This window comes from Lingula anatina, chromosome 2 (genome assembly GCF_051362555.1).
Source record: "Lingula anatina isolate TDL-2025a chromosome 2, LinAna3.0, whole genome shotgun sequence".
Taxonomy (NCBI): domain Eukaryota; kingdom Metazoa; phylum Brachiopoda; class Lingulata; order Lingulida; family Lingulidae; genus Lingula; species Lingula anatina.
The window spans coordinates 44,127,285-44,152,811 of record NC_141768.1 but is presented as its reverse complement, the minus strand read 5'-3'; the positions used below and the strand labels follow the sequence as shown (position 1 = coordinate 44,152,811).

General features: G+C 35.2%; 5 protein-coding genes across 6 annotated transcripts; 3 read left to right on the top strand and 2 right to left on the bottom strand.

Annotated features, from left to right (window-relative positions):
- Positions 1-225: 225 nt before the first annotated feature.
- Positions 226-15,902, bottom strand: LOC106172317 (AP-4 complex accessory subunit tepsin). Of its 2 annotated transcripts, XM_013552964.2 has the most exons (13): positions 15,727-15,902; positions 15,282-15,354; positions 5,720-5,811; positions 5,284-5,377; positions 4,870-4,937; positions 4,465-4,540; positions 4,179-4,244; positions 3,220-3,423; positions 2,429-2,585; positions 2,037-2,156; positions 1,614-1,692; positions 895-1,029; positions 226-636 (listed from the first exon to the last, which is right to left on the bottom strand). In XM_013552964.2, exons 1-13 carry the CDS (start codon positions 15,784-15,786, stop codon positions 295-297), a joined length of 1,566 nt encoding a protein of 521 aa, XP_013408418.2. In that variant the 5' UTR covers positions 15,787-15,902; the 3' UTR covers positions 226-294. The 2 variants fall into 2 exon arrangements, 1 of the variants encoding a protein (XP_013408418.2); XR_015332658.1 differs by lacking the exon at positions 1,614-1,692 and having other exon boundaries at positions 465-636.
- Positions 6,168-7,868, top strand: LOC147763734 (lactadherin-like). Its single transcript, XM_087002987.1, has 2 exons — positions 6,168-7,327; positions 7,488-7,868. Exons 1-2 carry the CDS (start codon positions 6,572-6,574, stop codon positions 7,623-7,625), a joined length of 894 nt encoding a protein of 297 aa, XP_086859113.1. The 5' UTR covers positions 6,168-6,571; the 3' UTR covers positions 7,626-7,868.
- Positions 13,382-14,593, top strand: LOC106172319 (lactadherin). Its single transcript, XM_013552966.2, has 2 exons — positions 13,382-13,990; positions 14,158-14,593. The coding sequence occupies exons 1-2, from the start codon at positions 13,382-13,384 to the stop codon at positions 14,293-14,295; spliced, it is 747 nt and encodes a 248-aa protein (XP_013408420.2). The 3' UTR covers positions 14,296-14,593.
- LOC106172320 (uncharacterized) lies at positions 15,871-21,212 on the top strand. The gene is made up of 9 exons (XM_013552967.2): positions 15,871-16,039; positions 16,639-16,820; positions 17,505-17,570; positions 18,267-18,372; positions 18,905-19,020; positions 19,653-19,756; positions 20,006-20,091; positions 20,369-20,405; positions 20,796-21,212. The coding sequence occupies exons 1-9, from the start codon at positions 16,001-16,003 to the stop codon at positions 20,888-20,890; spliced, it is 831 nt and encodes a 276-aa protein (XP_013408421.2). The 5' UTR covers positions 15,871-16,000; the 3' UTR covers positions 20,891-21,212.
- LOC106172307 (uncharacterized) lies at positions 21,206-24,437 on the bottom strand. The gene is made up of 3 exons (XM_013552954.2): positions 24,199-24,437; positions 23,308-23,408; positions 21,206-23,029 (listed from the first exon to the last, which is right to left on the bottom strand). Exons 2-3 carry the CDS (start codon positions 23,355-23,357, stop codon positions 21,496-21,498), a joined length of 1,584 nt encoding a protein of 527 aa, XP_013408408.2. The 5' UTR covers positions 23,358-23,408; positions 24,199-24,437; the 3' UTR covers positions 21,206-21,495.
- Positions 24,438-25,527: the final 1,090 nt, after the last annotated feature.

The window sequence follows — 25,527 nt, the reverse complement described above, 5'->3', positions numbered from 1 at the left end:
AATTTTGACTTTAATTTTAAGTCCGACAATGTATCTGTATCCAAACTGTTTTTCTGGTTCTCTGTTTCCAGTTTTTACCACCCTGTATAAAACATTTTGGTCTCTATCTCCATTATGCTCAAGAACTTGAGAACTAAAAACTCAAAAAATAGGCACACGGATCTTATTTCTGTGTAAGATTTGGATATTGTATACTTCGATGATTAAAGGGAAAATGCTGAAATATCCATGAAAATTAAAATTTTATTACTGAAAAGTCTAATGCTCTTTTGTGTTTTTAAGTTTCCTCTCTCATCAGCTATCCTCGCCTCTTTCTCCCTCAGTTTCTAGTAAAGATGGTACATTATCCAGCAGGTCAGCAAAGCTATCGGTATTGGTTTCACTGCCATTATCCAGTCCACTATCTACCTCCTCGCCAGAATTATTTATCAACAGTGTATCTGTACTAACATAAAATGGTGCCACTAAGCTTGTATCTGAACTTTGTGCAAGTCCATCAATGGAAGTACCAGTGGAAGACTTATTCATTGTGTTAGTTGAGCTTGAAGACATGGGGATTGTGTTGGTTGAACTAGTTGCAGGTATGACTGAAAAGACTTCTGAGTGTTTGGAAAGTTTTTCCATCTGTCGAATTATCTGGAATACAAAATTAATCTCTAACATGATATCAGATAATATTTGTACTTCTCTTTTATATAAAAACTTATGTAATAACACCATCATAGCATCAAGCATAATTCCATTTTATAAAATAAAAACAATTCCTAAGGATTTAAATCTATCATGTATGCATTACAAATTGACCACAGTGACTGTGTCGCAGAAGATTTTTATTACCCCCCATCCCCTCCTAGCATCCATACAACAAATATGCTCTCATACAGTAAAACTGACCTTTCTGGCCTTGGCCTGGACTGCCCCTTCTTTATGTTGATAAAACATAATAAGGTTCTTGCTGAACACCAAAGTCAACTGGTCCACGGTGAAAAGATCTGACCGCATCATTGCTTCCAACAGAAGTAAGCACCGCTGAAAAAGGTAGCATTCAATAGTAATCACATAACTGCAATCTATTCGTCTGGAGAGGGAAGTCTGGAGTTGCTACATCCCAAAACATGGGTTGTGTCAACTACACTTTTGCTAAACTAGGGTCTATATATTTTTCAAAGCAAAGACTTAACTGCTAAGAATTTTAGCTGACTATGCTGTGTTTCACAAAGAATCTTAATGACCATTTGCCTCTTTTATTTTAGTCCTTAACTACATCCCTACAGCAAATTGTGATAATCTTCATATTGACTGTCACTCTCAGTGTTAACATTAACATGGGTAAATCGTTTCATAGGAGATTTCAGGTCAGTTTTTAAAATTAGAGTAGTTCACAATGTATATTAATCGGTTTAAGACTATAAGACTGAAATATTATAATTTTTTTGAGAAACAGACACCTGAAAAAGCTGTGACTAAGAATCACTGACAATTGTATTTGTTGGATACTAAAAGTATCTAAAAAAATATTCAATTGCAGTCTGATGCTTATCATGCTCTTAGTTTTCTGAAGAAATTCATTAGAGATGGCCTGGATAATTGCTTTAGTCTCCAATACCACCTACCATGAGCATCACATCATTTGTAGAAGTGAGAGCATCATTTAACAAGTCTGTTATTTTTTCACAGTTCAATATTTGGCACCTAAAAAAAAACTTTTATGAAAAGAATGCTGCAGAGTGTATTTGCTGATGAAAAATTAAACAAAAAAAAAAAAAAAAAAAAAACAGAGCTGCATATAACATCTTTACATAATCTATCAGTCAAGTTTTTAAAAATGGCTAATAAAAATTAAACCAAGCTCTTTAGGTCAACATGTATTTCATTTGAAATGACCTCTGAGGCAAGCAAGATAAAACCAAGCTTGTTAAAGTCAAGCTTATTAAACCAAGTCAAATAATATTTTTTAAAAATACAACAAGCACCTTTAGTTTTAGAGATCACTGAAAAGTGACATAACTGCACATAACACAATTTTCCAAGTATACCTTTTAAGGAACTCCTGGATTTCTCTCCGAGAAGGGAGTAGTTTGGCACTCTTTGAGGTAAACTGGTTGACTGCCTGGACCTCAGATGACCAGTCATCACTCACAGTCAAGGAATTCATCCTGGTCAGCGAATAATAGGAAATAGATTCATTTAACTGGCAATAATAATTGGACATAAGTGCTTGCTTAATATGCACCTTCAATAGGGTTGAGTCTGCTATTTAGTGCAAAAAATACAGTGTTGGGTCTAAGTGCTGCCTAGGCCAATGATAATTTGGCTCCCCAAAAGAATGAAATTCGCAAATATGTGGAAAACTCTCATCCCTGCTTCAAGCATTTGGGAGAAAAACTAGCTTTACAAAGGCAAGCTTAAAGGTAAAGATAACAATTACCTGTCAGACAACTCATTACTACCAGCACTGTGTCCAGTTGATCTGTCATGCAGGTTCCAGCTAGAACTGGTTCCCAGTTGACTTCCAGAACCACTACTTACTACCTCCTCCTCCTCATCATCATCCCAACCTCCTCCTGGTCGTCCTTTTACCCGAGCTAAAAAGAAAAGTAAAAACTGAACTCAATAATTCAAGATTGTCTCTCCTTCCTGCTCTTTTATTTATTTATTTATCCATTTATTTATTCATTAAGTATTGCATGTCAAAATGACTATAACTTTCCAAAAATAAAATAAATCAAAATCTGAAAGACATATTGTTACAAAAACATATAACATGTATGCTGAAACTTTGCCTGACATGTTATTTCCATTTGGTACATATTTCATGATATATACCCAGAGGAGTGCATGTATTATAACAGAGAAACCAAGGTCCAGAAATACTTTTATTATCAGTGTTACCGTTCAATCTCGTTAAAGATTGTACATTAAAATGTACCAGTGAGCAAAGAGGAGAAATAGCAAACTATAAGCCTGGGTGTAGTTTGAATACTCTGTGTTCAATCAATACTTACGACAGTAAAAACAGTCCAGGTGGTCATAGAAGTTGTGAAAGAAATTAGGATATCTTCAGGACAATAATTTATGCTGTGAGAAAGTTGCACGCCATGGTTTGAATTCAAAATTGTACATATCATGGTTTGATGCAAATTCATAATGCCACATTGGCTGGGTAGATATAAATACATATCTGATTATATACATTCTTATATTAAACAATTACAGTACCTTTCTGTGTTCCTCTATGTGTATCAGTAATGCTGTTCTCTTGAGATTTTCCAGGAGAAATTGCCTCCTGGAGTCTAACTCTGGTGTACTGGTCAAATGGACGCTTGAAATCTGCAGCTTTTGTCCTGGCTGTGGTCTCACTGTGGTCAGAAAGACTGTCCGCAAGACTTCTCAGGCCACTGACCACTGTGGAGCCAAGGCTTTCTGCATGTAAAAAAAAAAAGGACTGAGACTAACAAGACAAAGTACATTCAGTTCTTAAAAACATGTATTACTTTATTCATTTTATGCATAATTCAACTGAATAATATATACAAAAAGCTTAGTCTCTGTCTTGTTAATTTCAGTATTTACTGTGCCAAAATCATTGGGTGCTGATAATATCTTTTTTGTATTAAAATACAAACCATCTATCATTCATGAGAGAACAGTTTCATTAGCTCTGTATGTATAAATTCAAATAACTGTTTTTCTTTTTATCAAGAGCTTGTAAAATATGTGGGTATTACCTCCAATATTTCTGTGACTGTCAGTCACCATCATCAGGGAGTAAATGACAGTGATTAGGGGCAATTGACCTGGATTTTCATTCCAGGTGAAATGACCCTAGTCATTTACTCCCTGATGATGGTGACTGACAGTCACAGAAATATTGGAGGTAATACCCACATATTTTACAAGCTCTTGATAAAAAGAAAAACAGTAATTTGAAGCATCTATCATTCAATCATAAAATACTAAAACCAACTGCTTGAACAGAATTTTGATTTTATTCTAATCAAGCCTTATTGTTACAAGATCTATGGTAACTGTTATAGATCTATATTTCAATTAACTATATATACATGTAAATTATAATCATGATCTGCAATTTACATGTACTCACAACATTATAATTTTCACTTCATTGACTTTACAAAAGAAAACTCTTACAGTTAGTGCTACAGTAGCAAACTTACTTGTTGTTTTGTTGGGGCTGTTACCAAAGCCTTCCAAACCAGACGAAGTAGAACCACTAATCCCAACTGAAATGGAAAGTTTACAATAAAAAACAATAAAAAAACTCAAACGCAGTAAATGTGTTCTGCTTATGTTTGTCATCTTCTTTCTTGTTGCCAAAGTTGCAAGTATAACCTTCCTTTATTCTTATAAGCCATGAGCTAAATATACAGTGAAACTTTCCAGTACAGTGTAATGTGAATACCACACGAGAGTGATCATACAACAATAAATCTTTCCACTAACCAGCCTCAATCCTGCCCTCTGGTGGCGTTGTTCTGTGCTGCATGCCAGTCTCATTGTACAACTGCTGGGACAGCTCCTGGGATGAAAATATCACAGACTAGTAAAACAACATTAACTATTCAAAACTCTAATAGTACACCATGTGTAGTTATAAAAACAGTGTATACATGTACATGTAGTGCCATCAACTTTATTGTCATCATTATTATTTCTGTCATTTATTTATTTTGCTTTTACATGTTTACTTACGTATCAATTTTTTTTCATGGCAGAAATTTTCTTTTTTCTTTGAGTAACTGGAGTTTGTAGGAAGAATGATTCATAAATTTCTGAATGATCCAGAAAATAATCTTTTCATATATATTATGTAGGGTTGTTAGACATATAAAGCGATAGTGCCCTTACTTTGGCTGCCTTTCTTACTGTCTCATAAGGTGTGTTGCCATGGAGAGGATCTGGGGGACCCCCAAAACCTACACACGAATAAATATTTACTATGTTTGACTTTGCATATAAAACACCTTCGAAGTTTGACTTATTTAAAAAAGTCTGGTCACCAAAATAAAATGCAAATCATGTGCTGTTAAAAAGAAATTATTTCATTTCAATTACCAGTGCATATTATGGTGACTATACAATTGTAATATGAACAATACAGTGATACAAGATTAAACGAGATAACACCAAGAACCTATACCAGGATAAACAATTAACTACAGTGGCTTTGTTGTAGCTGACTGAGTGTATTCAATAATGAAAATAGCATGATAACTTTATCTTGTCATTTTTTGAAAGTATACTCAAGTTTGAAAATCTCACTTTCTGCTTCTTTGATGCCCCTGGACTTTTTTCTCAGTCCCTCCACAAATTCATGGTGGCCATTGTCCACAAGGTATCTCATTATCTTTATCACCTGAAAATTCAAAGGAATTTAAAATCATTATATTATTTTGAATAACATAGTGCACTTTCATTTTCAAAACTTGGTATCATATTAGGATTTTTTTGTTTCCTTTTACACAAAATTATTCTGAATTTCATTCAGTGCTACAATTTAAGCATTTCATGCACCTGCATATGCATCTTTCTTTGGTATAAACTATGGATTTGGTATAAAATAGGCAGAAAAATACAAATGCATGCATGAACACGCACGCACACACACACACACACATTAATTCTGCATATATGTGTGTGTGTGTATACATATATGTTAATAACACATATGTACCATGCACACACATAACACACCTACCTTAAGTTTAACATGGTAAGATTTGGAATCCAGTTTATCAACCAAATAATTCAGCAATGACTGGCAGTGGGATCCCGATTCATATGAAATATCTTTTTATATCATCATGGAATATAACACTTTGAAAATAATCTAAACACACAGGTCTTTATATTACAATTTCTTTTCAAGCTATTTCTTGTTTAATTAGATTACATTAAGATAACAAAGATTTGCTGTGCTGATGCAAGGAATTATTTGTCAATGAACAAAATTATTATTTATTTATGTCAGTTATATAATGATGCAAAAGGTGGGTGACACAAAAAATTAAGGCATCCTAGTTCATGTAACTGAATATGCTTGGCTGATTTTCGTGCAAGGTCACAAGACTATAAAACATTATCTTAAACAGAAAAAAAAATTAATACACCCAGTCAGGCAGCTAGTACTTGAACTTACATGTATATGTCCCTTTATTAGTAACTCATTGTTTGTTCTGTATTTTATAACTTATCTAGTAAATGACAGTTGATTCAGAAGATGACAATGTGTGTATAAGGCATTTTATTGCATTAAAAACCAATCAATCTAAGGTCCGGCGCATTGATCAAAACATCTAAAATACTTTCATTTTAATTGTAAGTTTTTAATAAGTAACATTTCTATCAAATAAATCCATACCAAAACTGAACTTGAAAGTTAGGACAAATTCCTTCTTTAAATATAACCTTTGAAAAGATAACACAAAACTGATAAAATTAATAACAAATCAACAATAGCAATTTATCTTTTGACTGATACAGTATTGACTGCTCACATGTGTTTAACTAAACAGTAGTTCATTTGACAGTGAACATCACATAGAGCAGGATGTCTCCACTATCATCCAAGTCAGCTCTGCTGTTGTTGACATTGTGTATCACACTCTACTGTGTTCCTGCTATACCAGCACCCAGTCTAACCTCTACTGCAGTAAGCACAGGAGACCTGTACTCTGCTGTCTCTAAGCTCCAGCAAAAGGTTGAACACCAAGCCATGCTACTCAACTCACAGTCATTGTTACTTATGCAACAAATGCAGTTGCTTAATCAGCAAAAGCAGCAGTTAGAACTTCAAAAACAAGAGCATGAACTTCAAAAGCAGCAAATAGAACAACAAAAGCTGCAAATGGATCAACAGAGACAACAGATTGTTCAGCAGAAGCAGCAGTATGATCTGCATAGTCAGAAAATCCAAGCCATGCGGTTGTCAATTTTTGGTCTCAAATCACATTTTCCTCCAGAGGACTGTAAAAGTCTGCTGGTGTCTGGAAAAAATCCACTCCCAGGTGCCCAGATTAAAGTTTCCTCATATGTATATCCATATGAGGAAGCTGCAAGAATATACTCAATACAAGATGGTAAACTCTCAGGGAGCTGGGCACCACAAATACGTAACAAATACCAGTGGCTTCAGTTTGACTTTGGGAGGGTTAGAAAAATAACAGCAGTTTTAACAAAGGGGAGAAACATAGCAATAGGCACTGGAGGAAATAAAGGTCCACAGTTTGTCCAAGAATATCAGCTCCATTATGGTAACAACACAATGTTAATGAGAGCGTACCAAGATGTCAAAGGTCAAATTCAGGTAAAAAATCCAATAAAGCTCCATACTGTGATTCATTTAGCCTTTTTGATAATGAAATACAGCACTTGAGTTGCAATTAAAACAATGATAACCTGTCAATAACTCAATTTACATAAATCGTCCACAAAGTTTAATTGTTAAACTTTAAATATCTTTTCAGACATTCCCAGGCAATTTTGACCAGGATACCATTCAAGAGAATGTCCTTCCCAGTCCAATATATGCACGATATCTCCGCATAAATCCAGTGTTATGGAGAGGTTCAATAGATATGAGAGCAGATGTCCGTGGATGTTAACAATTTTATAATACTGAAGAGGGAAACTTTTGAAATATTCCCATCACAAAAAAGACAATTATTATAATTAAAATTGCTATGCCTCCTCAGGATGAACAAATCTTTCAACTTGATGTCAGATAATCTTTTCTTAAACGTGCAGGTCCAATCATTCCATTAATGACAAACTGCTGCATTTACATAAGTGGACCTAACTGGATAAAAACATGGTCAAAATCTTTCCATTAAGCCTTTTATAAGTTGCAACTAGAGGATCAGAGAGGTGATACCGCCTCCGGATATTGTACCACCAGCTGGAGTAAGCACATTCGTATGGACCCCCCCCCCTCCAAAAAGGGACACCATCACCAGTCTTGTGCTTGACAAGCTCTATAAGATGCAATCAATAAGAGTTCTCAAAATATGCAAAAAAATATAACTAAAAATGGTACAATCAAGCAGATTTTCGAATTGACTTGCATTTTTCTACCCTTGATCACTCCTGTATTCTCTAGACAAAAGGCCTATTGGTTTTCCTTGAAAAGTGTTGTCAATGGTGCATATATGCTGACAAAAGAGAAAACCTAGGGGCAACAAGGGGCACATCTCTGCTAGTTTTAAAGATATGAGAGGCAAGAAAATATGCAAAGCTCAGTTCATGGTGAAAAAGTAGGTCAAAGGTCAATTTCAATATCATAGTATATGAATTTCTATTCAAGTTCAATAGCAACCATGGGCATTTCTTTGCCAATTTTGCAGATTTAAAGGCCTGAAAACATGCAAAAAGCAGTTCATCATAAAAAGTAGGTCAAAGGTCAATTTCAAGGTCACAGATTGCTAGTGTATTACTTCCTATTCAAGTTCAATAGTAACTATGGACCTATCTCTGTCAGTTTTGGAGATAAAGGAGAAAGAAAATTTGCAAAGTTCAGTTCATAGTAAAAAGACAGTCAAAGGTCAATTTTAAGGTCACAGTAAATTGCCAGTATATGACTTACTACTTAAGTTCAATAGTAACTATGGACCTATATCTGCCAGTTTTGATGATAAAACGGAAAGAAAATTTGAAAAGTTCAATTCATGATGAAAAGTAGGTCAAAGGTCAATTTCAAGGTCAAACTTAGATTGCCAGTATATGGCTTCCTATTCAAGTTCAATAGTAACTATGGACCTATCTCTGCCAGTTTTGGAGATAAAAGGGAATGAAAATTTGCAAAGTTCAGTTCATGGTGAAAAGTAGGTCAAAGGTCAATTTAAAGGTCACAGTAAATTGCCTCTAATGAATTTCTATTCAAATTCAATAGTAAATATGGGCGTATCTTTGCCAGTTTTGGAGATAAAAGGGAACAAAAATTTGCAAAGTTCAGTTCATGGTAAAAAGTAGGTCAAAGGTCAAATTTAAGGTCACAGTAAATTGCCAGTATATGACTTCCTATTCAAGTTCAATAGTAACTATGAACCTATCTCTGCCAGTTTTGGAGATAAAAGGGAACAAAAATTTGCAAAGTTCAGTTCATGGTGAAAAGTAGGCCAAAGGTCAATTTAAAGGTCACAGTAAATTGCCTCTAATGACTTTCTATTCAAATTCAGTAGTAACTATGGGCGTATCTTTGCCAGTTTTGGAGATAAAAGGGAACAAAAATTTGCAAAGTTCAGTTCATGGTAAAAAGTAGGTCAAAGGTCAAGTTTAAGGTCACAGTAAATTGCCAGTATATGACTTCCTATTCAAGTTCAATAGTAACTATGAACCTATCTCTGCCAGTTTTGGAGATAAAAGGGAACGAAAATTTGCAAAGTTCAATTCATGGTGAAAAGTAGGTCAAAGGTCAATTTTATGGTCACTGTTAAATTGCCAGTATGTGACTTCCTATTCAACTTTAATAGTAACTATTGACCTATCTCTGCCAGTTTTGGAGATATAATGTTACAATTCTGAGTTACAATAATGTGCCACCACAATGTACTTTTTAATACAGCATAACACGAAAACCGTAGGAAATACAAAAAAACGGAGACCATATGCAATGTTGGGCTTTACATGCTCTACAAAATGCAAAAAAGAACGGGTCGCTAGCATTAACGGTTCCCGAATTAGAGACAGTTTTCAGTTTCGGTATCTTATGGCTGCTTCTCCCGTGAAAATGCACCGATTGATCCCAAATTCACGGAGATGAAAGATGACCCAAAGGGTAACACTTTCCAATAATATTATTGGTTAAGGCTGTGTAGTGTCTGAATAACAGCGCAAATAATATTTTTTTTGTAAAAAATTTCATTTTTTTGAAAATTTTGGCCCATTTGACCTTGAAATAAAGGTCAAAGGTCAAATCCAAGGGCATATTTGAAATCTACACACATGACTTTTGGAAAGCCGTCTGTAGAAATTTTTCCTATAATTCCTTCCGTACGGTAGATAATTGGCATTGTATTTTCAAAAATTTTGACAAGGGTGCATTTCAACGAGCGTCACGCCCAGGTTAATGCACTGACTGAGACAAAAAAACCTGGGGGTTCAAGTTGAGGTTATATGTGACCTAAATCCAAGAGATGGGGACAGGGGTCCTTGCGGTCTAGGAGGAGAAGCGGTAACGGTGACTTGTATCCGGCGCCAGTACACGGAGCCGGCGGAGCCAACGGGTCGGGACTAAAACCATGAGTACCGCCAGCGTACATGCTGGTGGTACTAATTATAATAAAATACAGCCACTGTGGCTGTCATGTATTTCTCCTTGACATGCAGCCTTCAAACAACATGCATATGTTTTATAGTATTGTGATTTAATTGGGTATTGAATGTTATTAAATTATTATTAAGTGCACCGACATATGGTGGTTGTTTAATTAGATCACATAAAGATTTGCTGATGCAAAGAATTATTTGTCAATAAAAAAAAAAATTATTTCAATATCAGTCATTTAATGACGCAAAAGGTAGAACAATGGGTGACAAAAATTCAGGCGTCAAGGTTCATGTTCCACATATAACTGACAAAAGATGCCCTTGTTTGACTACTTGACTGATATCTATGCAAAGTCACAAGACTTTTAAGGATAATCTTAAACGTAAAAAATAAAATAAAACACCCAGTCAGGCACCAATTACTTGAACTAATATTCTATTTACTAATTCATTGTTTGTTCTGTATTTTATAACTTACACTGTTTCCAATAATTGACAGAGATTCAGAAGATGGCATTGTATATATTATATGAGACTTTTTATTGCATTTAAAAACCATTAAAGGATTTGCGTCTTGCCGTCAGAATGGCCTGAGCGGAACATATTCTTCAGAAAACATGCCCAACTAACGATATCTTTATCCAAATACACAAATTAAAAGCTCATTTTGTAAATTTTTGGCTTTAAAAAACGTCCTATTTGCTCGGCCTGGGAGTTAATGAGCTATGTGGTCACGTGGTCCAATGACGACAATCGAGCCACTGGAGAACAGAGCGTGCTTAGCTGTCAAACTGAGCTGCATTGTCTACCTGTAAGATGACTTCTCTGGCTTCTGATAAAAGTTAATACTCATTCAAATCTCTTACCCGAGGGATCTAAATCCTCATGAAACTGTGTAAAACCATTCCCGTCTAGTCAATTCTTTAACGAGCATTTAATTATGGTTATCCCAAGTTGTATGAAACACTGCATTTGAATGAGTAAAGGGTACTGTGGATTATTGCATATGAGGGCCATGTGAAATTCAATTAATTTTATTAAACCGCTGACACTCCGTCTTGCATACTTTTCTTAAACTGAGGTAAACAATGCCTGTTACCTTTACAAGTCCTATCTTAATAATCCATCTAACTGGAACTTCCTTTACCTCTTAAATAGAGGGTTAAATGGCTGGCGATATTTATCTCAGGTAAAAATCTACCTGTGCTTTAGTTTCAAAGAGCAGCTCCCGCAGACCTGGGGGTACTAGATAAAATCTGAACACCGGGTTTATTGAGGAGCTAGAGAAACAAAGGAAGAATTTTTCCTGCACAGCTTCATAGGAATTTTAGCACGGACTTGATCCAGCTTAGACCTTCTAATTAACAGGGTGACATGGGCAATTTTCAAATACAAAATAAACAAATAATAAAACTATATTTCAGTAAGCCTCCTCTTAAATAAATATACAGTTCTGGATAAATTAGAACATTTATTAAATCGACAGAAAATTTTTGACTAAAATGATGATTTTATTATTAATGGAAATTAAGCTACTATATGGGGCACATTTGCTGAGATTACGCTGTTCTTGATGTTTTGCGTTAGTCTACATTTTGCTGTGCGTGCTTGGAATTTTTTAATTTTTTATACTCACGTATGTAAAACTGCACATTTAGTAAACATTCAAGTAACGATTTTTCCCCTGCTACTTATAGCAAACAATGCTCTTTTACCTTGATCTGCTACATGTTTTTGGGTTTGACAAAGCATACAAATTTGCAAAAAGTTTTGTGTACAGACGCAGAACTTGTATTTCAAGGTATAAAATGATAAATCTTTTAAATTATTTTATACTTCAGATGAAATAACATTCAGAAACAAATCCTCAAAGCATAAACGAATTATGATTATGAACCATTTTAGTACATAAGTTCCTATTTTTTTCTTTAATATACCGCTCTTTTTTTCTGTTTGTTCTTCAACACGTTTTCTTCCACGGAAATAATGCCTGGGCATACGCATGCTTCAAGTTACCCTGAGAGCAATTACTTTTATTAATGTTCGCGACGGTGTTTGAACTCAATTGTTTAAATATTGATATTAAACGTCATTTACAAATACCAATAAAATCACCCCATGAAATAAATGAGATATTTTGAAAAACATGAAAGCCCACCAAGACAATTTTGATACCTGTTAATACCTGGGTTGGGAAGTGCAGCGGTGCATAATTAACAGGTTTGTTGTAAACGAGCTTTTGGTCAACTACAATGCATTTAAAATGCATCAGCAATCAGTAAGTTTGCCAACTGATGACAGTTAATCTGAAAGACTACCAGCTCTTGATATGATCTAAACCACCTGAGGTGACCATGATCTAGAGCATCGCAACTATTGTCACCGAAGTTAGTAAGTAAGTCACGGAAGACCGTCACAGACAAAGAAAGATTGTCAACGAGAGCTGCAATTTTGGTGAATCCCACGGCAACATACCGAGGCATAACGAAAATTCCTCAACTCTGTTCAACACAACTTTCCTTAACTTCTCCGTCTGTATGCACCATGCAGCTCAGTTGAGTCTCATAGACCTTTATCGTGATTGTCGTCACAGTACCACGTGACCCAGATCTGTTGCTTCATTTATGCATACTAGTATTGAGGTGAGGTTTACTAAAACGCTTTTTTCCACTAATTAATTGTTTTTTATAATTTTTAAATGGTGGGGATCGATTAAAATATACCTCTAGTGTATAGATTGAGTGCTGAATCTTCAGAATTCGAGAAATAGATTTTTATTAGTCTATTCTCCATTAAATATATCATTAGGTCTTGTACTTTGTTCAGAACATCTAAAATACTCTAATTTCAATTGTAAGCTTTTAATAAGTAAACCTTTTTCTGCCACATAAATCAATACCAGAGAATTGAACTTGAAAGTTAAGGCTTTCTTGACATGTATAACCTTTGAACAGATAACATAAAATTTAATTAAATTAATAACAAACTACAGCAATTGATCTTTAGACTGATACAGTATGCTGTATCAACTGCTTACATGATTGTGTTAAGCCAAAAAGTACTAAATTACTTGACAGTGAACATCACATAGAGCAGGATGTCTCCACTATCATCCAAGTCAGCTCTGCTGTTGTTGACATTGTGTATCACACTCTACTGTGTTCCTGTTATACCAGCACCCAGTCTAACCTCTACAGCAGTGAGCACAGGAGACCTATACTCTGCTGTTTCTAAGCTCCAGCTAAAGGTTGAAGACCAAGCCAAGTTACTCAACTCACAGTCATTGTTACTTATGCAACAAATGCAGTTGCTTAATCAGCAAAAGCAGCAGTTAGAACTTCAAAAATCCCATTTTCCTCCAGAGGACTGTAAAACTCTACTGGTGTCTGGAAAAAATCCACTCCCAGGTGCCCAGATTACAGTTTCCTCATATCTCTATCCATATGAGGAAGCCACAAGAATATACTCAATACAAGATGGTAAACTTGCAGGGAGTTGGGTTCCCAAAGTTTCTAACAGATACCAGTGGCTGCAGTTTGACTTTGGGAGGGTTAGAAAAATCACTGCAATTTTAACAAAGGGGAGAAATATAGCAATAGGCACAGGAGGAAATAAAGGTCCACAATTTGTCCAAGAATATCAGCTCCATTATGGTAACAACACACAGTTAATGAGAGCATACCAAGATGTCAAAGGTCATATTCAGGTATCAAATCCAACAAAGATCCACATTTAGATTCATTTAGCCTTTTTTTGATAATGAAATACAGCACTTGGTCCATGATTAAAACATTCATAACTTGTCAAAAACTAAATTTACATTATTTAATCATCCACAAAGGATCATCATTAACCTGAAAATAATCTTTTCAGACATTCCCAGGCAATTTTGACCAGGATACTGTTCAAGAGAATGTCCTTCCCAGTCCAATACATGCAAGATATCTTCGCATCAATCCAGTTTTATGGAAAGGCTACATAAATATGAGAGCAGATGTCCGGGGATGTTAACAGTCTTGTGATAATTTGAAAAGGATAACTTTTGAAATATTCCCCAAAGGAGAGAGGCAATACCAGTAATTATCATTGTTGTCTGACATGAGAGCAAGTACTTTTGAATAGCATCAAGAAATAATGTGCTAGTGATTGCTGTCAACCATCTTCCGATATGCTACCACTGGGTTAATAATGTTATCTTTATTTAACTTAAGTTAATATATAAAAAAATCTTAAATTACTGGTACTAAGCTCATACCAGCACCTACTTAGCATTCTTTTTTTGGTTAAATAAAAACATGGTCAAAGCTATTGCTGTTAAGTATAGTTACTAGTATTTATTTTTATTATATCAGACTCCTTAAATTAGATATGCAGAGCCTTCTGTACATCATAGTAGCAGGAGTTAAATAAACTTCATTATTTCAATTCACTTTCAAGATTTGGTTTTATCTGGTGGGTCAAGTTTTTTTATATCATGTACATCCTTTTAACAGAATATGCTGGCAATAAACTGTACTTATCAATATTTCTGCTTTACCAAAAATTACTTCAAGGATTAAATGCACATAATACATTTTGCCACTTTTGCCCCATGATGTTACCAGCAGAGATGATATACCATTATTTTATCACTCTTACATGGGTCTACCTAAAATGCCCAATAATGCACAACCATGCAATACATGTGAAAAATTAAACAGTCCAGCAGCAAGTAACTATTTGTTCAGTTGGGTTGAGTTTAAAATAACCCAGTAATATATTTAGCTTTTTATTACCCCGTTTTTTTTAAATAAATGACTGTTTCCTGTGTAAACTTGCAACTGGACTTTTTTTTTCAGGTGTATTGTGTTGTGTTGTGCTTCATTGCAACACATTGTACATTGTACAGACTGCTCTTTCACTGCAAATTCAAGCAGCACTGACTTTCATCCACATTAATGATAATCTCTGAATTTAAAATAAAATTTTCTTTGAATATTTGACTGTGACAAGGATACTGTTTATTTCCTTAAACATATAACCAGCTGTGGGTTGTTCATTATCTCCAGTTGCCTTTTCCAGGAGGGGATACTGTAATTTTAACAAAGATGACACTGTAAATAACTAGTCAAGTAACTATCATGATAATATCATTGCTATTGTCACAAAAAAGGATATATCAAAGCAAGTTAAACATCTTATTCAATTTCGTAGCTTCAGTTCAGGGCTAGAATTAGGTTCCAATTTTTCTAATTCCCGACAAAAGTTTGTATAATCTAATTCATGATTGGACCTTTCGATTAAAATAAATTAGATTATTAGAATCAGTATCACGGATGTGAGATTAGTTTTTAATGTCTAAAATGCGTAAGCAAACGCCAAAAATAATTTTGCTAAAAGTTTGAATCAATATGTATATTTGGCTGATATTTATAGTAAAACTGAGAAAATAAAACTACATACCTCTTTAAGAAACGAAATTTTATCAAGGAAAGATGAAATTTGTTTTCCCTCTTCCACCATCTTGGTACTTTCTCGCCTCCAAATCACCAAGAGTGTAGGGTAAAATACGCCTCACAACATTAAAGAGTCGTCTCATGCAAGTTCCTTTCGTAGAGCCTCATAAACAAAGCTCTTAACATACCTTATTCAACTTTCATTTGACAGGTTTTTTTAAATGGTTACATCATTTAAACTGAGACGCCTTTGGTGATGCTTTCCAAATCCCTGGAGGGCAATGTCCCTGCAAGAGGAAGTTTCTACATTATTTTTGCAGGTGACTTAATTTATTGTGTACATGCAGTCATTATTTAACAATTGATTAAAAGCCTGGTAATTTTTTTCTGGTAAATATGCAGTTAGCTACTTGATGTAGAAATTGATAGGACAACGCTGTAAGGGACTTGGATTTTTTACTGTAGATTTGCTAGGAGGTTATAATTGAAAGTGAAATATGGTTTTATCTCTCATTTATATTTTGTTCAATATTTGTTGCAAGGTTGCTCGTGTCTATTCATATTGGATATACATGTATCATGTCAATGTTGTAGGGATTTATGAATTTATTTGATAAGAAAAAACACGACTGAGAACCGTTAAAATATTTACTTCTCTTAGACAGGCCATACCCTATTGTTGAGATGAAAATTTTGAAATGTTTTATATATTTTAATTTATACATTTAATTGTAATAAGTCTATTGTCTAAGCCCCAATTATCAAATGTGTCTGATTCATTTGACATGTTTGTTTCAAAGTCCTGTATGGTGTCTGATCTGCATGGTACATGTGCCTTATATATATGCTTGCACTTTATATACCTGTTAGTTGTTACAATTCATATATAATTTTATTTTCAATCATTGTCATCTTGCAGGTGTTGCATTCCTGTCCATTAGAGGACAGTGATATAACTAAAGAGGATGTGGATGCTTTACTACAAGAAGACTTACCAGTAGTTGACCAAGACAAGGAGCCTGACCTGAAGGTGGTGGGATATCCAAGCCACCCACTTTACTTGGCAATATCTGCCAGACTGTGTCAGTGGATGGAGACTGGGTCAGTGATAAGGTCGCATTCACAATGAGAGTATCATACTAGCTAGGTCGTTCTAAATAACTATGTGGGGACAGATTTACAGATTAACCTGCCTCTTCTTGTTTTCAATGTACTTGTACATGTATAATCACCAGCTTTTTCTGTATTCTAATCAGTGTAAGGAGGAGGTATGTTAATCTATAAATCTGATTGCATTCAGCAAGAGTCTCCACGGAGTTGGTTTCAAACTACCTAGTACCGTAACAATAGTTTCATTGTGAACGCACTCCCAAAGTGATCACAGCAAGGTTGTAACTATAGTCTAAATAATAGCACCCTAGCACTTTCTGCACTGATAAACCATAGATAGTTGGACTAGAGGATGATTATACAGACAACATTAGTTTATATCACTCTTAGATACTGGTAGCAGCGTCTTCATTTTCAAATCTCCACATGTGCATGCTAATTGGACCTACTTGATAGTTTGAAGTGCCAGCTTAAGGTCAGGCACAACAGTCAGAAATGTATTGAAATTTGAAAATAAAGAAGCCAGCTAGCTTGGACTCTGAAACTCTGGTTACAGCTAGATGAGTAATGTTGATCTTTTTTATTGACGATATAGATAAAGACATGGAAGCAAAGAATGTGTGAAGCATGTGTTTTCGATTCCTCACTCATTTTTTATTTATTCATTTATTTAAGGAATTGTCCAGTGGACAAATTACCCAAACACAACCTTTTAGAGGAAACCAACTCAACATTGACCAGGTAATGCAGGTAGAAATATTTGGCATTTATGCCTCTTATAAACAAGTCTTTATAATTTAGTTTCATTCATAGTGAGGTTGAGCTTATCCCCATACTTACACTTAGTCTTCTTTACTTCTATAAGCATGTTATCAAGTTTATTTTTTTAACTAGAGTTACTGGGGTTCCATTGAAGGTTGCCAGCTGCTTGTTTCATTTTTTTCAGTGCCCTGGTTTATCAACTCTATCATGGCACTCTGCCACAGGGGAAAAAAACATATTTTAGCCACCATTTAGATTTTTTTGAACATGATGTCCCTAAACTCAAGGGATAGTAACAAGGGCAAGGGGCAATTACACTTGTGGTACACTACAATTAGAAACAATTAAGCTGCTGCTGGTTGAAATAATATCTGTTAATAAAGATGTGGTGACAAACACTTATAAATGAAGACAAAAAGAACCATAGATTGATGTGAAGCTAACAGTATTTTTTGTAAATATACAATGCAATTTTTCAAGTGTATAAAGTTTAACCTATAAAGAATCATTTAGAAAGAGTTCTTTATTATAATATTATGTCTGGAAAAAATATTTGTTTAAAGCAAACTCAGATTCTGATTGTGGTTCAGTATTGTAGAATATTGAATGAATTAACTTTATGCATCATCAAATAAAAATCAAATATGAGATGTGATTTGGTTATTCCATATGCAGCACTGTTGTCAGAACACAGACTGGTGACAGACTAAAAGACCTGTACATTGGCTGGACAAGGTTTAGTGGTAGTGAGAGGATAGACAAGCTGGAGGGCATACTGAAGGTGATAAAGCTTCTTCATTAAAGACTGTCTTCAGAATTGGTTACTGTGATAGTTTCTTCAATCAATCAGATATGATATCAGTTGTCCTTCTAGCCTAAAGTGATTTGACGGCCACAGAAACATCGAAGTTTGAAAAAACTCGCTCACAATAACTGATGCAAATTGTTGGTAACTGGGGCTTAATTATCTCTAGATAATTGCATAATGAGGAGGATTATGTAAAAAAAACTTTGAAGTCTGTTTCAAAGATAACAGAAATGACAAAAAAGTAGCCTTATGCAAGTAGCCTTTTTAAGAACTGATGTAAAATAAGAATATTCTTTAGATTTATCAGTTTGTTTTCAGAGTTAATATTTGTTAATTACCCTGAAAAAAATAACAGAGAAAATGAACAATGAAGTTTTCGAATGTGGGAAAAATAAAATATAGCTTGATGGATAGAAATAAATCTTAAACTAAAATTTACTTGACCTGATAACAAAATGTAAAAAATTATCAAAAAGGTTTCAACTTTTGTGAATTTTTGTTTCAGTTATTGGGTCGTAGGGGTTTAATGGACTTGTTAGGAATGAGGAGAACTGTGGGCTCAAAAGATCTCTGGCCACCCCCAAGGTCAACCCTGGAGAATACTTTCAACTCTAAACACAGGTGATGATACCAAGTGGCAAATATTCAGTGCACTATAGATCAGCATATAGTAAAAGATCTATTCTCTTAGATATATATATTTCAGCACTTTTCCCTTAATTACTAAGGTACACCATTTTTAAAACTGCTGAGAATATTTTAATTTTTCAATCTGATTTTTGTTTAAACTTAGTTTCTCTGTTTTTAGTCCTTCTCATAATATTGATGGAGACTAGTGAATCTCCACAACAGTATTTTTTTTTTTTTTTTTTTTTTTTTTTTTTTTTTTGCTGTATAAAGGTTAAAGAGTCATCGTAAGCATTTAAAAATAAGCTCTAGAGTTGAAATCTTTGGATTGGTGAAGATCGTTTCTTGGCATTTTTGATGATTTTGATATATTTTTGCTGGAAACTGTCTCCAAAAACCATTTGGCTTCCAAAAAAATAATAAAAAAAAAGAATTAAATATTCTTTTAATTGACATATAATGTTTCAAAAACAATGTCTGTTCAATTAATATGTGTCCCTCAGGGCCTGACAGTTAAAAAACATTTGTCTTTCGAACATTGTGTGGTATGTTACTTAGTTAGACATTTAGTAAACATTAAATAATGTTGAAAAATGTTGAAAAGTGTTATTCTTTTATGTCCGTAGACCTGACAGCATAAAACCGTGTGACCTGACCACAGGGGCCCGAGCTCTGTCTAAACATTGCCACAGGGACGTCATGGTCAGCTGGTGGGGAACTGCTAAGGGGCGTAAGTTTACTTTCTTTCTTTCTATATCCATTCTATCATTTAGTCATTCACTGACTTACTGAATCATTTATTTTATTCATATATCCGTATATCCCACACAATGAAGATGAACTTGTTTGTGGTAGATTTGGGATAGAAAAGATAAGGATGAAAAACAAAATGAAAGGAATTAAGAGGTACATTCTTTCATATATGAATGTTTCATAGTTAGAATGAGTCCACAATTGTTGTTTCCTAAATCTGTTCCAGCCGTTGCCAAACAAAATGATCATGCCTTTAAAGTTGTGACAAGAATATTAGATGAAGCCACCTGGATTAATATCCATAGTTTGCCAGTAAGTAGAAAATCTGATTCAGAATTCTTATTGTTTATTTTTTAAATAAGCATGCAGTCCACCGGTTATCAATTTAGTCCCAAGTTTGCTCTTCAAAATTATTGTGCATGCATTCAGTTACTGTATTAGTATTGATACTTAATGCATTAGATGTGAGCTATCAAAAAATTCGCTATTTGTTTATGAATATACAGTTGAAATATAAAAAAAGTATTTCAAAAGAATTATATTTTTTTCACACAAAGAATAAAAATACTTGTATTCTTTTGATTTTCAGAATGAAGTACTTATATTAGAAATTAGACAACAGGATGGTAAATAAATATTTTTCTGAAAATATGTTAATTGGAATTCACTTATATTTACTAGTATTCATTTGTTTGTATAGTTTGATGGAAAATGGTGTCAATAGTGTATTAAACCTTGCTCATATTTGTGTGCTGGCAACAGTTACTAGTATATGCACATACTTGAATGGCTTTTGCATTTCTTTCACATTTCAAGACAAAATACAAATGAATAAAATTAATACTTTTAGGTGCTTTTATATTCAGTAGACTTATTTGTTTATCTTTTGCTGTGTATGACAATCAAAATATAAATAGAATCTTTAATTTTCATACCGACATTTTTATTATATTTTCTTATAGACTAGTGCAATATTATACAATTGTCAGGATGACAGTATTCTATTTTATTTTCAGGTTATGGAGCACGTTGGTCTCATGATGGACTGAACTTCCGTGGATTTGTGGAACCTATGATGGAAAATGGACATGAAGTTGGTTGGAGACATTGACTGTATTCAAAGTTCCTAAAGACTGACAATTAATAAAAGTCCTTTTGATCACTGAGCCTACGCCATCATCATACAAGGTTCAACTTTTAGTAGGAACATGTTTATTTAACATGTTTGTATGTGCAATATTTAAAACCTTAGATTATGTCTTTGAAAACAAAACTTCAAGACATGTTGCATTAACAGCACACTATTTTATTCTCATTATAACATTTGTATAATGATCATATTCCATCTCATTTTAGTTTTCCATGAAAGCATCAAAATGTTTGAACAAAATCTTTCTGTAATTCATTTGCAGCAATAAAGGTTTGAAAATTTATGGTCTAACAGATGTATATATATTTATATATATTCATTTTTATGGGTCCAACTAGTCAAATTAAAATAATTTTGCGTCTCTCATTTTCTAAAGAATGCAAATCAGTTACATATTCATTTTTATGACTATCAAAAGTAAACTCAAAAAACAAGCATATTGTATTAATGTAGAAAGTTGTAGATATATTTACCATGAAAGACCAGCTTCATGGATATAATTATCTAAAATTAAGTGTTGCAGATTTTATGCATTGAGGGTGATGTGAGGAAAATGAATGCACAGCTTATTGCTGTTTTGGTTGAACTTCTCCAAAGATGCAGTTGCTTGAAGCCGAGTTGTATGGAATTCCTCGACAACAGGCATTGTTTTCTGCAGTGCCTCTCACAATGCCTGCACAACAGAACTGGGTGGCAGCATCAAAGGCTTGTCCTGCGCAAAGTGGAGGTTTGGGAGGTGCCCTGCTGCTCGGTTTCATTGTATTTTGAAAAGAACTCCATTTTTGATTTCCTGGTTGGTTCTGGGGTTGCCTTCGTTGAAAGCAGGGGGCGGGGTCGGTGATGAGTCTGATGGCACCAGAACAGCATTTATGGGTGGCAGTTTGGAAAGGTTGACCACGACAACAGGCATTGTTGGTTCCCATATTGTGCACCACTCCAGCACAGCAAAACTGAGTGGCTTGGTCAAAGGAGAGGCCAAGACAGCAATTGTAACTTCCCTTGCAGCCTGATGTTACATTCCAACTCAATCTTGTACCATTTCTAAAGCGCATAGCCCGATTTGCATTGAATCGGCGATCGTAATCACCTCTTTTCTTTGAGCCATAACGATCATCATCACGGTCACCAAACCTGTATCTGTTCTGCCCTCTGGAACGACTTTCAGGTGACTTAGGCCCTCTGGAACGGGCGCTGGGTTTGCTGGGCCTTCTAAAACGCTCGCCAGGTGTGTTGGGACCTCTAAAACGGTTGCTCGGAGTGCTGGGCCCTCTGTTGGGTCCACGACTACTGTCTTCTCTACCCGCCCCTTGCCTACAGTTATTACCTGTACAAGGTCTTCGTTGCTGCCCTGACTGTTGTACACCTGGTCTCTGACATCGTGGTCCCTGGCAAGACAGTCCCTGTGGTTGTGATGGACGGCGGTTTGGTCCTTGAGGTCCTCCGGAAGGAGCAACTGGCTTGTTAGGTGCTCCTGGTCTTTGACATCGTGGTCCCTGGCAAGGCGGTCCCTGTGGTTGTGATGGACGGCGGTTTGGTCCTTGAGGTCCTCCGGAAGGAGCAACTGGCTTGTTAGGTGCCCCTGGTCTTTGACATCGTGGTCCCTGGCAAGGCGGTCCCTGTGGTTGTGATGGACGGCGGTTTGGTCCTTGAGGTCCTCCGGAAGGAGCAACTGGCTTGTTAGGTGCCCCTGGTCTTTGACATCGTGGTCCCTGGCAAGGCGGTCCCTGTGGTTGTGATGGACGGCGGTTTGGTCCTTGAGGTCCTCCGGAAGGAGCAACTGGCTTGTTAGGTGCCCCTGGTCTTTGACATCGTGGTCCCTGGCAAGGCGGTCCCTGTGGTTGTGATGGACGGCGGTTTGGTCCTTGAGGTCCTCCGGAAGGACCAGCAGGCATGTTGGGTCCGCTAGGTCTCTGGCATCGTGGTCCCATGCAAGGCTTTCCTTGCTGCCCCTGGGGCTGCTGTGAAGGTTGCACGGGGTCTACAGGGCATGGTGACGATGAATTCTTGGGCCTTATAACCCCTCTGCAGCACTCGTGAGACGCCGGGTTGAATTCGTTGGAAGCACAGCAAGGCCAGCTACCACGGCAGTTACTGAGGACCCTAAATCAAAACGCAAAGCGTTTTTAATCCGTTTTATTATTTTGACTATTGCTAAAATGATTTTATCTTTTCTAAAAAAAAAAAAAAAAACGATTTTAAAAACCTCTGCAGATTCACAAAAATGTACATTTAAACACAGAAAATATTTTATAATTTGAAATGAAGAATTAATTAATTTATTGAATAGCCCTAATGAATGAATGATTTAAAAAAAAAGAAAAGCAACCAATGATAAACAGTGAGCAAAATTATAAATTTGAAAATGCATATTAATTTACCCTGTCGCTAGCGCCAGCAAACTGACGGCCAATAGCATCACTCTTTTCATTCTTCAATGAAGCTTCAGATCTTCACTGCAAAGTCGGCTCAGGTATTTTTTCTGTAAAAGTGATTGAAAGATGTATGGTTAAAACTATTAAATTTATGTCGTGCTTCACACAATAACTTGATTCATTTTCTTTGTCAAAAACGTTCTGCAACAGGTAAACACAATTTATTTTATTCAAATTTAAATTAATTTTACACGAATGTACCAACCGAAAACACTGTGAAAGAAACGAATTCCAAAGAAAATATCTATTTCATTTGACTGTGCCCTGTCACCATATCGTCTATGTTATCATGGATGTAACTGAATTGAATATATAATTACTGGCTAAAATATTACAAAAAACATCAAACAAATAAAAAATAATAACCTGTAGCAAAAGAGAGACGTCACGAAGGTTTATTTTTTTTAAGACGGGCGACACCGCGAAAGTAGCCGCAAGCTGTTTATTGCGTTATTTGAAATGAACAGTCTACATATTTTCTGCGACGTTAGACATCAAGTTGCAAATTTTCTTCTTAGGTAAAAATAAACTAAACCTATTGGAGAATGTAAAATTGTGCTGCGAGAGCCAGTAACGAAGGTTTAAAATTTAGTCCGTTCATGTATTTTTTATGTCAATACAGATAAATCTGGTAATTTTTTTCAGTGATTTAATTTGCTAGACTGATGACATGTAAGTAAAGTTCCACCTGGAAAAACAATTTTCTGTTCGCTTACTTTTTATAAACTAAAAAAATGTGAAATTGACCTATAGCCTATATTGAGAATCACTGATAGCATAAATGCTGAAGATTTCTTAAACTAAGACGTTATAACCATGCAAATATTTTTCACTTACCTTTCTTTCTCCTGGATATCAGGTACAGCTTTTCTTCAGCTCCAAATCTGGATTACCCTTAACTAGCGTCTTCTTTTATAGAGAATTCCAGACAATCTGAAGCATCTCCAGACTGCTATTATAACGTTCAGCGTGACTCATTAATCATAACATAATCGTCAAGTCGTGTTAAATACCTTTTTAATAAGGGTTCTCGTGACGCTTGCACAGGGGTTATGGCAATTTAGGCAGGGATGACTTGCTTTGGTATGCAAGACTGGGCAGACGCTGACTTATCCATTAATACAGTATTTAACCAACAGGTAAGCCCATGTTCAAATATCCATTTTCGTGGTGCACGCGTGAGGCTGGTTTTATTTATTTGATTTTGATACAGAGTTTCTGGTGTGTTGTGTTTGGCGATCTGGAAAGACTGGAATAATGATCTGGAATAACGTGCGTGACAATACTTCACATCGGCCTTAATCTAATTAAGAAAAGGGAATTTAGCCCGTCCTCCTATTCATATTCATCTAAATGAGTACTACGAGCGGTAAAAATTATATCCGTCTAACACTAGGCCTTCAGTACCCCACCCAACCCGCATTTTTTCAATCTATGACCCTGTGCTTTGAAAACTGCTAATTTCAGTTTGCAAAACGCAAACTGTCTATAAAACAAAATTTCCTTTAGCAAGTGATTATAGTACGCCTAATTTATCATAAAACAATGCTTAGCTAAGCTTAGTTAAGTTCTTTTTTTTTTCTTGTGTAACTGAACCCATCTTCAGCGAACTATGTAAACACGTTTGGGTGCGCATTGAATTAAAACGTGATTAATCAGAACAATTGCAAAAATGAACAAATGAGGGGTTAGACTTTTGTTTACAACCTGTTAAGTCACGTTTTGGTGAATTGTTTTGGTCGCCGTCGGTCTGCATTGATTTTGCAAGTTTATACAACTGCATATGCACTTTTCTTCTTGTTTTAGTTATTTTGATAGTCTTTTATGATCATTTAAATGTAAGATCCAGCTGTTTTTGTTGCAAGAACTAAACAACCATTACATGTTTGTTATTAATTCCGAATTATAGAAAAGCCAAGTATGAATCGTACTGAATGACATCAAGTGACACTGACGTCGTGAACAATTCAAAATCCTCACAGTTGGTGGCCAATCACAGTCAAATTTCTATTTCGATAAACGTTGATCAGTCATTTGCAACATAGCTGCGCCAATAATCAGGGGCTTAATATCTTGAACATGATGTGGAAGAATAATCGAAACGAAGTTTATCAAACTGGATGAAAGTCTAAGAAAAAAAAGAAATGGACAAACATCAATCACCAT